Genomic DNA, 12,909 nt, shown 5'->3' with positions numbered 1-12,909 from the left:
AGCCTACTGCCAGCAGACTGACAGAAGATTTATTCCTGTGCCAATGTATGGTTTTCACTCATGCTGGAGTTGAATAACTACCCAATACGTATTAGTAGCATAAGGGTCAAGGTAAAATGTCTAAAGATCTGAAAACAGTAATTTCATTGCCTACATTTGCAGTGTTTATAAACTGATGCAATACACACACTTGTTATGAACCTCATAGATACATAATTTTACAAACTGTAGAAATATGGCTAAGACATGAAGAATATAAAATTATCAACATCCTTCTGTCAAATCCTCTTGATTTATGACTACATAAAAATACATTTAATTGTTAAAAAAAGCTTTTTCTTTCCGATGTCATATATATGTCAGCAAAAATATCTCTGGCTGAAGTTAAATTCCTGGAAAAATATTTTCTCTGGATACTTTCTGGAAATGGATTAGGGCATCAAAATTAATGTTAAACCAGAAATAATACATTCTCACTAGAAACATTATCTTGGTCCTTAGGATACAGCACCTTTGTCAAAGATGCTTCCTGAAAATTACAGTCCTGTACCTTGTATGGAAGTTACCTTTTCTGAAACTACAAAGCATTCTATTGCTACATATGCTATTTGCAGATTATTGTTGACTTGTTGATGGCAGTACTTTTGACAGAACCTGAATCACTGTATATTAATTTTGGAGGATCACTGAGAAGAATATTTTTCACTGTACCCATCAGACAGAATTGACCTGCCATCTGAATCTTTGCCGTTACTGTAATTTACTTGCAGATCTGCTTGAAATAAGAAATAGAAATAACGGCTGTTCAGAGTCACCACAAATAACGGCTGCATTCCACAGGAGGTCACACTCCAAATTCAGTGTTATGTAAAAGAAGCAGCATCCATTTTTCACTCTGTAAGGCATTCTACTCGTGAAATTAGTTTTCCAAAAAGAAACAAGCAAACAAAAGGCTGTCTTGAATCCACAACTGGATGCAGTTTGACAAAGACCAAGAAACTTCCAAGTGGAATAGACAGTCTCTGCTAGTGTTCCATAGGAATACAAAGACTAGATTGAAAATTTCAGCTAAAATTTCAGACAAGGGTGAATGGATTAGAGAAGAGTGGCACAGCCACACATTTAAGAATATAGACTCCGATATTGTGTATTGCAATGCAAGATTCCAGTAAGCAACAAGCAGATCAGGAAATGAGTCTGTAGGCAACCCTGCTTGAACAGTCACACCAGGTTATGAAGCTTCTTTTTGAAGATGCCACCTTAAACTTTTTCTAACTGTAACTTAAATATATTCAAGGCTATTGTTTCTGAGTGCTCAACACTGCAAACGGATTTTTCAGTTCCTGGAATGGAACTTAAGGAACTGAAATTTCACACTTTTAACAAAAGAATTTGCGAGTTTAGCAGACGCTTAAAGTATTGTTGCTTGAATCCTTCTCTAACCCTCTCAGCTTTTCAGACTAATGCAAAAAGGCTTGGGTGAGCTACGCTTCTTAGTTATCAGACAGCTTCCTGCTTTTTAATCTGACATTCATTAACACCTCTATTTTCAGAAGTACTAACCTCCTCTAACTTCCCACTTCCTTCAAATGCAGTTGCAGATGACTGAAAAAACATTAAGCTTTTGCTGCAGTCTTTAAAACTGGTGGGTGTTTAACTTCAAGCAGATACAGCAACAGTCAATTTACTGTAATTGTTGTAAACAAACAAAGAAATGTAAAATGAACTTACCGGTAGGAAAAAACAGTTGTTTTGTATACACCACCGTGTCTGATTACTTGAATTAGGAAAACTTGCATTTGATGAATTAAGAACTGAGGGGAAAGCTTTCACAGCATTATCCAGGAAAAACTAGAGAAAAAACAACATATAATCCATTACCTTGTTAGCTGTTTAAGGTCAAAATAGAGAAGAGAAATGAAGAAGTGGAGAAAGCCTTGCCAGTAATCATTTAACTTTGGTATTTCACTGCAAATTGAAATAGAAAAGGGAAAATGACATCACATGATTAGTTGTTCCTGCATGCTGAGACAAAAACAACTTTGTTAGCCTCCATCTGACACTTTCCATTTGAATAAAAGACCAAAGGCTCTTTGTTATGTTACTTTCGTATATCAGAAGCTCACACACATGAGAGATGATGAAATAAATTCAGTATGAATAATCCCTGGGTTTACCTCAACTGAACCTCCTATTTAAACACAGGAAGAATTAAAGAAAGAATGAGAAGTCTTTGTTGAAGTTGGTTTACACAGATGTAATCCTTCTTACAGTAACAATGACATTAATATTGGTACTAATGTTATTGAAACGGAAGAATGGAACCAGTATCTCCTGGGTCATCGAATTTAGCCAGTTGATGTCACGGGTAACCACCACCATACAGTACACTTTGATGTACTGACCCAGTGCTTTCTTCATAAGTTCAATTTGAATACATTAATTCCACTGCTTTGAATATCACCACTTAAACTGTTTCTGAGTTTAACCAGTATTCATGGCCAGCTCCCCTGGTTTTTTTCCTTCTTGTGCTAATCTCATCCTTTAGCTTTCAGATAGCTCCTTTCTCTCCCTAGTATTTACATTGCCAATACTTAATGCCATCTCAGCCTTCACTATGCTCAGCAATCTATGTTTTTCTAGTTTCTTCCCAGAAAACAAGCTCTTCATTCCTCTGATCATTCTAGTAGTCACCCTCTGTACATACCTCTTTCAATTCAACCTTCTGAGTGACTAAAACTGTAAACACACTTCCCAGATTTTATCAGTGAGTTGTGCAATAGCATTAATACTAATTCTACAGAAAATATGTTTTCATACATCCTAGAATGACAGCTCCCTTGCTCACAGCTACAAAACCTTAGTAACTCACCATACCTCACACAAGTGGGGCTCAGACAGATCATGAAGTTACAGCAGCTTAACACATTGCTGCACATTGACATAATCCCAACCCCTAACATCATGCTCAGCAAATGTGAGGTAGTTTTCCTTCCCTGGGGCTCACTTAGCTAAATGTGGTTTATACTTACCATGAGTTAAGAGTAGTCACATGGGTGGTTATTGTCATTCAGCTGAGTTGTCATTAAAGCCACATAATTAATCAAAATCCTGAAATCATGCCATCTCTACCTGATGATCTTCCAACTTTTATCAGAATTTCTTGTCACTGGTCTGTCAGGCCAACCATAATCTCGCACTCTGTACTAAAATTCATCCTAGTTGTTTTACTCCAATCCTCAGCTGACTTCTTCCTTTCCAAAATCCCAAGCCTCCCCTCACAGACATTGCCTGTCACCTCAATTTCATCAGTGAATTTCACAGTCCCTCTCATATGCTCTATATGAAAATCCACACTGGGCTGACTGTTGCAGAGCTCCACAGGTTGCCTCCTTCTCACCCGTTGTTCTCTGCACATAGCCAGTTTGTAACCCACCTCTAAGTTCTTTTTTCCATCCCCATCTTTACCTACTGCCCCAGAGAAAAACTGCTCAGTTCACTCACAGTAACCAAATCCAATCAAAATGGTTTATTGATTTCCTTACTAACACTAGATCTGGTCAGCCATAGCTCTCTGTAGCCACGTCCTGAAAACTTCCAAGGATGGAGCCCCACAACCCCCCTCAGCAATTTTTCCCAGTGCTGTACTACCTGCACAGTGCTTTTTTTTCTTTTTTTAAAGACTATCCAGCCTTCCAGGCTACCACCCGCGGTCAGGGCCCCTGGCTACGTTTTGTGGCACTGCTGAGAAGAGTCTGAAACCAGTATCAACGTAACACCCCTTCAGCAGAAGCAGGACCGGTTACGCACTCATGAAGGTGATCAATATGCCACCTGTTACCAAGACTGCTTTATAAGAAGTTGGCACGACCTGTGGAGTAACACGCAGAATGGGCTCACCTTTGCTTGTCTGCACCTTCAGGTTGTCTCCCTTTACAAACATGCTGCTCTGACTGTTTATGTGCAACTGGACATAATTAACCTGCAGTCAGTGAACTATACATTCAGGATCAGTATCAGTAATACGACAGATAAATCACAATACCAGACCCTACAAAATGTTAATAAACACCTACACATTTTGAAACATCCTTCTGTAACTGATCCCGAAGAGCTCTAATCAGGCACAGACACAGAACTCTAAAGGCTGTGTGGGTTAAACACACACTCTCCCACTTCTGGGAGTGGGGGTTACCCTACTTGCGCAGGAGAGGTAGGTGCTCTAGCTTTACGGGTACCTGTGCGGCTCTGCACAACCTGTAGATGCCCGAGCTGGTCAGAAAGCGCCGGGCGAGCTCCTGCATGGGGACAGAGCCGAGGCGTGGGTCCCTGCGAGTGCTCCGCGCCGTCGCCCCACCACCTCCTGTCCCGTGGGGGGCCTGCTCCCACTGCCCGAGGCGGAGGCGCAATGCCGGAGGGGTGACCGGGGTGACCGGGGGCACTGCCGGACCACCTCTTGGCCGGCAGCACGTTCCACTCGTAGGTCCCTGCCTCCTGTTATGGATGTCCATGCTGCTTTTATACTTTTTTCCACACTGTTTCCTACTTTGTTTCAAATTCCCTTTGAAGTGCCTTGGTTTCTGTTTAACCCAGCTGATGCTGGACTTCCTCTTTAACAGGAACCGTTTGGGGCAAATGCCCTCCAGACAGCTTTTTAAAGCATTTAATCCCCCTCCCTGTCCCCAACTATTTACACTGACATTCTCATCTTAATAGGTGTTGTTAACCAGGTCATTTGCCAAGGGTGGGCAAAGAGAGTCTCCATGTCCCACTAATAGTGCATTTACTTTTTTTTGCTAACATGAAATAACTGTATTTAGTTTCAGAATCCCATCCCACACACGTCCACAGACTAAAAGATTAAGTACCACGAACTCAAACACAATTATATTATACATATATATGTGTATATATATTATACCCATTCTTTTCTGTTAAAGCATTTTAATTTTGTGTTAGAGGTTTGTACAGAGCATCTCTGACCTATAAAAGTTACCTGTATACACAGAATGCTATATGAAATGTGGCACATCTGTGAATACATAAATAAACACAGAAAGTTAAAAAAAAGGATATGGCAGTGTTGTCATCTCCCATGAGCCAAACAACACTTATTTCTGAATGATGTGTTTGTACTTGTCTTTCTTGTCTCTCATCAGTTATCTACATCTGCTATCACGCTTCAGAGATGTATATTGTTCTTCAACATAGTATTTTTTTGTAAGAGACAGCTCAGTCCTACTAAGCAGTCACACCTACTCAAATGACTCAAATGAAAGCAATATTTTTATGAATACCAATGTTTGCCAGGGAACATCTGAGCACACTACCATTAAATTCTAACTTCATATATTCTAACAGCTTTTTCTTCTCTTGTGTTCATATAATCTGCCATCTTCAGCTGGGAGTTTTTTGCCTCACGCAAGGACAATACCTGCTGTGCTGCTATTTCTTTCAACAGGAACCATGTGGTGACAGACCCTCCCCCACAACATGGGATAAGCAAGCTTGTGCATTTCGATTGTTATCTGACCAAGAATCTGCACAAGACTATGTAATACACTAGGTTAGACCTTACTAAGAACAAAGCCAACTTTCTCACTAAGGTACTTTCAACCCTTCTGTACAATCCACAAGGCACCAGAACTAAGGCTTCACAATGAACATGGTCCGACAGCCTGTAAACGTGGCCAAGTCGGATGGGTGGTATCTCAAATAGTTACTGTGTGAATGGGTTGACCCCTTGATAGGTGGGCAGGAGGGAGAGAGCTGGGAAATACCCCTCCATTGAACTACGGAATCATAGAGTAAAAGGCAAAATTAATTGATTCAAGTACCACACATAGTTCAACTGTGGTCATCAGCCTGTGGTAGCATGATGTCATGCAGTAGCCATCTGTAAAGACAAATACTACTATCATCTTCTATGCAAAAAGAAGGCGTAGGCTTCCCTCAGAACTCTAACAAGTGTGCTTTCGCACACGAGCGAGAAACCCCACAGACCAGGGGTAAGCTCTTTAGGAAGTAGGTGCCCCAGGAACAGCAGTTCCAGAACAGAGCTGTGCTTAACCCGCAAGTAGCAAAAACAAAAAATGCAGCTCAACCAAATTTACAGCTTAAGTTTAATTTGATCCCTTCACGGTTTTCTCTTCTTTATTATACAAAATTACACTGGAAATGGACTACAAAGACGAGTACAAAAACCATCTTTGTCGCTGTCCCTCTCTCTCCCTACTACCTCCTTGCCTGATATAAACACGCAACTATACTTTTAATTTTCCACCATTCCAGAAAAGCTATGCAATCTCCTCAAGACACAATGGTCTACAGTTTTTATAGTGTTGTTGTAAACAAAATTGTTCATGTTTGTGCCCTACTCTTTTGTTCAGCAAAAGATAAGAGTGAGAAGAGTATACTTTTAAGTATAGCAGAAGCATGCAGGTCTGCTATCATGTTGAACTAGAGGATTTGCATTTTTCTTAAAACAAAAAAAATGAAGTAATGATGTTTTTGTTCAGCATTGCTCTTTTGTTTGAACCTCTAAGTCAAACATGCAGGACTCATCTTGTTAATTATAAATTTTTCTACCAACTCTCCAAATATCCATGTGGCTGAGGAGAACATTCTTCTCAAAATGTGCATCACTGCTTCATTTGAAGAATGGTAGTTGTTCTGATAGCCGAGTCAGGAATTTATCCCCAGATCCCCACGTGAATGCCCCAAGAATAATAGAGAATCGCAAATTCTGGAATCATTCCTCATCTTCACAAACTCATAAGCAGAAGTTTAAGGAGAGCCTGGAATGCTAAGTACTCATCTAGATTATTAAGGATTTTTTGAGTAAATAAGAGGGTGATGCTGAGGCATCGGTAAATTGCAAAAGGATGATGAAGATCCAGAGAGTACTGCACTGCACTGAATATGATTTTTAGAGCACTTTGTCTCTGGGTTTGTACAAGACTTCTTAGCTTCCAAGTGCTCATGCATCTGCGATATTTGGTGTCCTGTGGTATGTCTCTTGTTAACAGTCAAACTTATCAAACTCAAGTTGTCTGATAATTTCATTTCATTTTTAATAAAAGTTTGTGTGCTAAGTGAAAATGCATAATTATCTCTGTGTCCCCATGTATCCAAGTCCCAGCCTCCCTGCAGAGGCAATATGCAGTGGCAAGCAACTGCCTTGTTCAAAGCTCCCAGCAGCATTTTGTAAGGGAGACAAGCAGCCTGCTGGGCCTTTACAGACTCACAAACCATCATGGTCTTTAACACATATGGACTGATGTTCACTTATGTGGGTTCATCTTTGCTGGACTGTGGAGCAAACAATCGTGTGACAGCACAACTCTTATCTCTCCCTACGCACTTGAATGACACCAGAACTGCTGTAAACATTATTTCAGGACAGTTTGAGCCAAGTGCTTGCTATCTTACCTGCTAGTGCATCTCCTCTGGTCCAGTGTAGCGAGACTGATACTGATTTTACTAAGTTTCTTAAATTCTATCTGTAACCTGGAGTGGATTTGTGATGGGGCCCTGCATGTACCACTTAAATGATGTGACTGCAGCTGTGCATTCCCCTTTCTCCTTCCAATTCCTCAGCCAGGTCAAGGTCTAGGCAGCGTTGGTTTATTCTTCTTAAAATAAATGCATTAGGCACCCTCCAAAATAGGGTCTTCAATGTGCTAGTCACTGTAGGGACATATAACTACAGCGTATCTGCCAAAGAGCTTGCCTATATAAAAAATGCAGCACTGAACAAGGTCAGCAACTGTATTAACAGAGTTAGCTACACTAAAAGGAAGGTAAATTAAATAAACCAACTTTCTACTATGAGACTGGAAGCAGGTTTGCTTAATTGTTTGTCATTATTAAAACATGGGATAACAGCCATGACTAGAGGGATAACAATATGGGGCCAATGGCAGCTCGTGCTCATAGACATACATTAAACAATGGAGCAGAAATACTTAAACCTCTGTCAGTCTTCACATTTCCAAAGACACGTTCTTTCAAAGGAGATAGTCCAGTTGTTCAAAATTCACTGGACAACAGACAGGAAAGCAAGTAACATCCTGACTCTGAAAGCTGGTAATCAGGGCACCTTCCTGGGACAGTATAGCCCTGAGAACCTGTTGCAGTGCCAAGAACCATTCATGCAGTTGATGCAGAAGCTGCTGAAGCAAAGAGCTCTTCCAGGGCTGTTTTATCCTGCCACTTTTACTGAGATCACATGAATCCCAGAGGATGGTGAGGCTCAATCATTTGATGTATCATATACCATCATTCATTTAGCTTCCAAGAGTCAACCCTGTCCAGCCATGTAGTCCCATTGTCTCTCCGAGATGTCTGGATTGTTCCCTGCAATACACTTTCTCATGTTCTATTTAATGCAGGTCAGCTTGGAAAAAAAGTCTTCCTCAGCCACTGATTGTTGCCCTACTCTGTATAGCAGATCTAATGCTCAATGGAAGCAGCATTAGTCACCCTCTCCCTTCAGCTAAAAAGTATTTGATGCTTATGTCACATTAGCTGTTTTTTTAACTTCCCTCCACTGATCATGACTATATACCTCTCAAACATGAAGACTAGATACAGATGCCTGCTGAAACAACTAATTTGAAATAAAATGCACCCCCACTCTTTTCTAATGTCCCTTGACCATAAAGACTGAGCTTTATTTGACATTTTGGTCTTAATTAGGTGTGGGATGGTTAGATGCTTTTTATCTCCATGAATTCTTAATGGCTACATTTTGCCTTTTTCTTCTGAAAGAGTTCATGGAAATAAATGCAGTTAATGGACTCTGCTATTAAGTACATGTTGCTTGGAGATATAATAATGATACTTCAGAGTCTCTCCCACAATTTGCTATTAATATTAAGGAAATGCAAATTTCACAATCACATTTAAAGTCATTTTTGCTAGTCAAACTATTAAGGTTTATTTTCAAGGTGGGAATTGTACTTAAAATTATCATCTCATGAATATCATGGAACATGATTATTTGTAATACTGCAGTCATTACCGATAAGGCACAAAGGTTTTAAAATACAGCCTATTAAGTTTTACTGTAACATTCAGTCCACACAAAAGTGGACTTGAACCAATAAAATCAAAACCTTTTTCTAAAAATGATGTACTGAACAACTTCTTTTTTGCTAAAATGTCTTTTACTAGTTGAAGGCAAAATTTGAAGTGGGCTGTACACAACAGTATAACTTCAGTCTAAGAAAAAACAGTTCCTGACCATATCTTCTTTCACACTTTTTAACTTAATAAATAACCATATGGTTGCATGAACTCTAACCCAAAGTATACTTTAAACCCAAGTAGGTTATTTCATTTCTTCTTATACATTTATAGAGTTCAAAATAAGACAAAGTCTAATCTGACCTACATTTTACAAGCTGCTCCATCTCTGGGTTTTGTCCTGTAGTATGCCAAGTAACTTTTGCTTGGCTAAAGGTATCATTCAGAAAGGCACACAGTCTTCAGCTACAAGGACAAGAAGTGATGGAGAATCAACTTTTCAGAAGAATTTGTTCCCACTGCTAACTGCCTTCACTGCTAAAAAGTGAGCTTATTTTCTCATTTTCCAGCCACTGCTTCTTTGAATTTTTTCCATACCAGCCTTAAACACCAAATTCAATTAGCTGAATTTTAAATTCTCAAGCATGGAGTTGTTTCTGAGTCTATCTCCTCTCCTTAAAAAAAGCAGAAGAAAGGAAGATATCTACTTTTCAGTGAAGAAAACCAACAAAACCAAGATTAGGATCATTTGGTAGAAAAAATGGAGAGAAGGTTCTACCAGAAATTTCAAGTGTTCACATTTGAAATCCCACATTACATCATTCTGACAAGTTTAGTACTTACTGTAACAAATGGTTGTCTAAGGGTCTCCTGAAATGTTGTAGGAAAACAAAATAAGACAGTGTAGGTATTAACAATTTTTAAGTCCTTTATGAACCTCAAGTAACAAAAGTACCAGAAACTCAAGGAAGCGCTAGAGTTGCAATTTCAAAAGCACTGAAGTGCAAATCTCACTCACTTGAAATGTGACTAATATCTATGCATTCATGTTGTAATGAAAACATTACCTAAATAAATATTACAGTTCCTTTTTTGCAGATGAAGAACTGAGCTGGAACACTTTCACACATTTACGAACAGAATCAGGCTCATCTAACAGGGCAAAACAAAGGAAGTTTTTTGATCCCATATACTGCTCATCCTATTAGACAACATATCCTTCAGAATAAATGAGGACATTACGATTCAGTCTTTAGGCAGACTAATGACAGATCTACTCTGTATTTGCTGTAGTCACAAAAGAATAGAATTACATGGATTTTCCCCATTAGGAGAGAAAAGAAAAGCACAAGTTGAAATGCCTAAATTAGAGGTAAGCCCTAACAAATTTCTACTTCAGTACCTTTGAGGTTTTGATGTAAGTTTTGAAATTTTTTCCTTTTTCAAAAAAAGAGACAAGCAAATGAAATTCAATAATGTATAAATTATGATCATTTTGTGATCAGCAGAGGAGCATCACAAATCTGAATAAAGCTTAGTTTGTTTCGCACAAAGTCTTCCACACATCCTGTGAGGAGATACTTCATTCTTTGAGCAATATGCTGCTTTTCTAAGCAACGCGCAGATGAGCAAGGGATTTGAACAATTCAAACCTGGGATTTAACTATCTTCTATTCCTTATAAATTACATTTTTCTTTAATAAACTTAGCCAGGATCTGAGCTCTCGCTGAGCATCCCATTTGCAAAGGTCCCCATTATACACTGTTTTCTGTTGCTCTGCTTTACATTTCTGTCTCTGGCAATCATTAACATGTAGGCTCCTGGCATAGCCATGGGCCATAAAGTCGACATCTAAACAAATACTGAACCAAAAAAAGATATTAAAAGAACAAAAAACCAAGAAAAATTACCCTTTCTTCCCTTACCATGTTGAATACAGCCATAGTTAATATTATAGCAGTGGTTGTCAATGTAAGAGTGATCCGTGGCCAAGGACGGTTTGCAATTATTCCAGATGATTTCAGGATCCACAACAATGAAGCTGATGCTTTCTTGCTACATTGCTAAGTGCAAAGAGTTTAAAAAAGAGAAAAGAAAAATAGCCTTAGTATATTTAAATACTATAAACAAGGGTAGAATTAAGAAGGCTCAAGATTCAGCGCAGCATTAATCTTGAAACATTGTACAGAAATATTCAACTATTATATTCTCATAAGAGTTATAGATCATGATTATACATGAAACTAAATGCAAGTTCAGTTAAAATATCTGCCATAATATCAATTCTGTTGAATAATTATAATTTGCAAGTACCTTATTAAATATTCAATATATATTACTAATAATAAGAAATACAGAGTTTACAGCAGTGTCATTACCTCTAATATCAGTAAAAAACAAGCAAACAAACTGACCTCCCCTGCCTCAATTGAAAGAGCAGTATTTAGTAGCCTCTGGAAACTTCAAAATGTAAATAGTGACTCTGCAAAGTCTTTGACAGAGACAGAGGACTCCTTATGCAGGATATAGGCTGTACTCATAACCCTGGCAGTCTACAAAACAGTGGGGTTTCTGTGTTTTTCTTTAATTTGTTTTGGAGACTTGTTTGACAGTTTATGTGAAAGGTAAGTCAGCAAGGTAAACCAACCTTCCCTAAAACTATCTAAAAAACAAACAACCATTTCATACAACAACTGAACTTACAATTTGATACAAAGAGCATTTAATGAATAGAAAATTTTTCTTATGTAGTGGCAAAAATTAAAAATAAAAAGCTCTGACTCATTTAACCTGCTTCGAAGAACACATTGCAATAGCCTCCATTCATACATGCATAGTGCCCAGAGGCACCGGATGCTCACACAAAATAAATAACAATTTGTGGCACATCCAATAAATATTAATTTTCCCAAAACTTCAGCAATGAGGAGATAAGATTGCCTAGAAGCATCTTGTGCCCTTCCCAAATGTCAAATTCATCTATACTGAAACCTCTGTAAAAAAGGCAATGAAAAGTTAAGGAATACAACAGTCCCACAAAAGCATTCACATTTATCAACTCATTTTCTCTATTTACTTAGTCTATTATCAGAGATCACTTTACCTATTGTTTTGACCCCAGCTACAGCAACCATCAGAGATACAAGCACAGGAAGTCTGAAATGAGAACTCAAGCACTGAAAACTACTAAATACAGGACTTAATTTACAGCACTTATCTATTCAGGTTCAATAGCTTCGGCACATCATGCTAAATTACACTATTACCCAACACGTGTGATGTAGTTTGCATGAAGGTCTTTACCATACTGCACATAACTATTTCCCTCCTAATTACACACTATTTGGACAAGTCCACTATATATCTAGAACTTTTTTACATATTGTTTCCCTTTACGACGGGGAGTTTTGCATACTGGATTGGACAGATTCTGAATGAATGAAGTCAGTTTTCAGGAAGGGCAAAACAATAATTGGAATCTCAAGGATGGACAAAGAAAAGGGAAAAAATAGGCAGCTTTATATACACATTACTCCTCCCCCATATTAAAAAAACCCCACACATAAGCTCGAGGGACCTGCATTTTTGAGCAAGAAACTCCTGCTCAAATTCCTTTTTGAACTTCCAAACCTTGGTCTCCACCCCTAAGTACATAGCAAATATCAAGATAATTTGAATCCACATATAGATTTGAGAAAAGTTTTGTCATCCTTCCCACTTTATTAAAGCAAAAAGCACAAAGCCTAGATTGCTGCTGTTGCTAGAGAAGGGGAGTGTTCAACCAGATGCAGGGAATGGATTTGTATGAAAATGAATTATTCAGTCATCCGTCTACTCTGCCTAAAGCCTAATAAGTCAGGGAGCATGGGTTTATGGCA

General features: G+C 38.6%; 1 protein-coding gene across 2 annotated transcripts in view; it reads right to left on the bottom strand.

Moving 5' to 3' along the window:
- The window catches only part of ADCY2 (adenylate cyclase 2), a 196,798-nt gene that overhangs the window by 26,246 nt on the left and 157,643 nt on the right, over positions 1-12,909 (bottom strand). For both annotated transcript variants that reach the window (XM_049824068.1, XM_049824069.1), the window contains 2 exons: positions 10,957-11,094; positions 1,732-1,851 (listed from right to left, as the gene is read on the bottom strand). In XM_049824068.1, coding sequence (XP_049680025.1) covers positions 1,732-1,851; positions 10,957-11,094 — 258 coding nt within the window. The remainder of the gene's footprint in view (positions 1-1,731; positions 1,852-10,956; positions 11,095-12,909) is intronic.

Source organism: Accipiter gentilis, chromosome 20 (assembly GCF_929443795.1).
Source record: "Accipiter gentilis chromosome 20, bAccGen1.1, whole genome shotgun sequence".
Classification (NCBI taxonomy): Eukaryota; Metazoa; Chordata; class Aves; order Accipitriformes; family Accipitridae; genus Astur; species Astur gentilis.
Note: the sequence above shows the minus strand (reverse complement) of the source record. Positions and strands in the feature narration are given on the sequence as shown.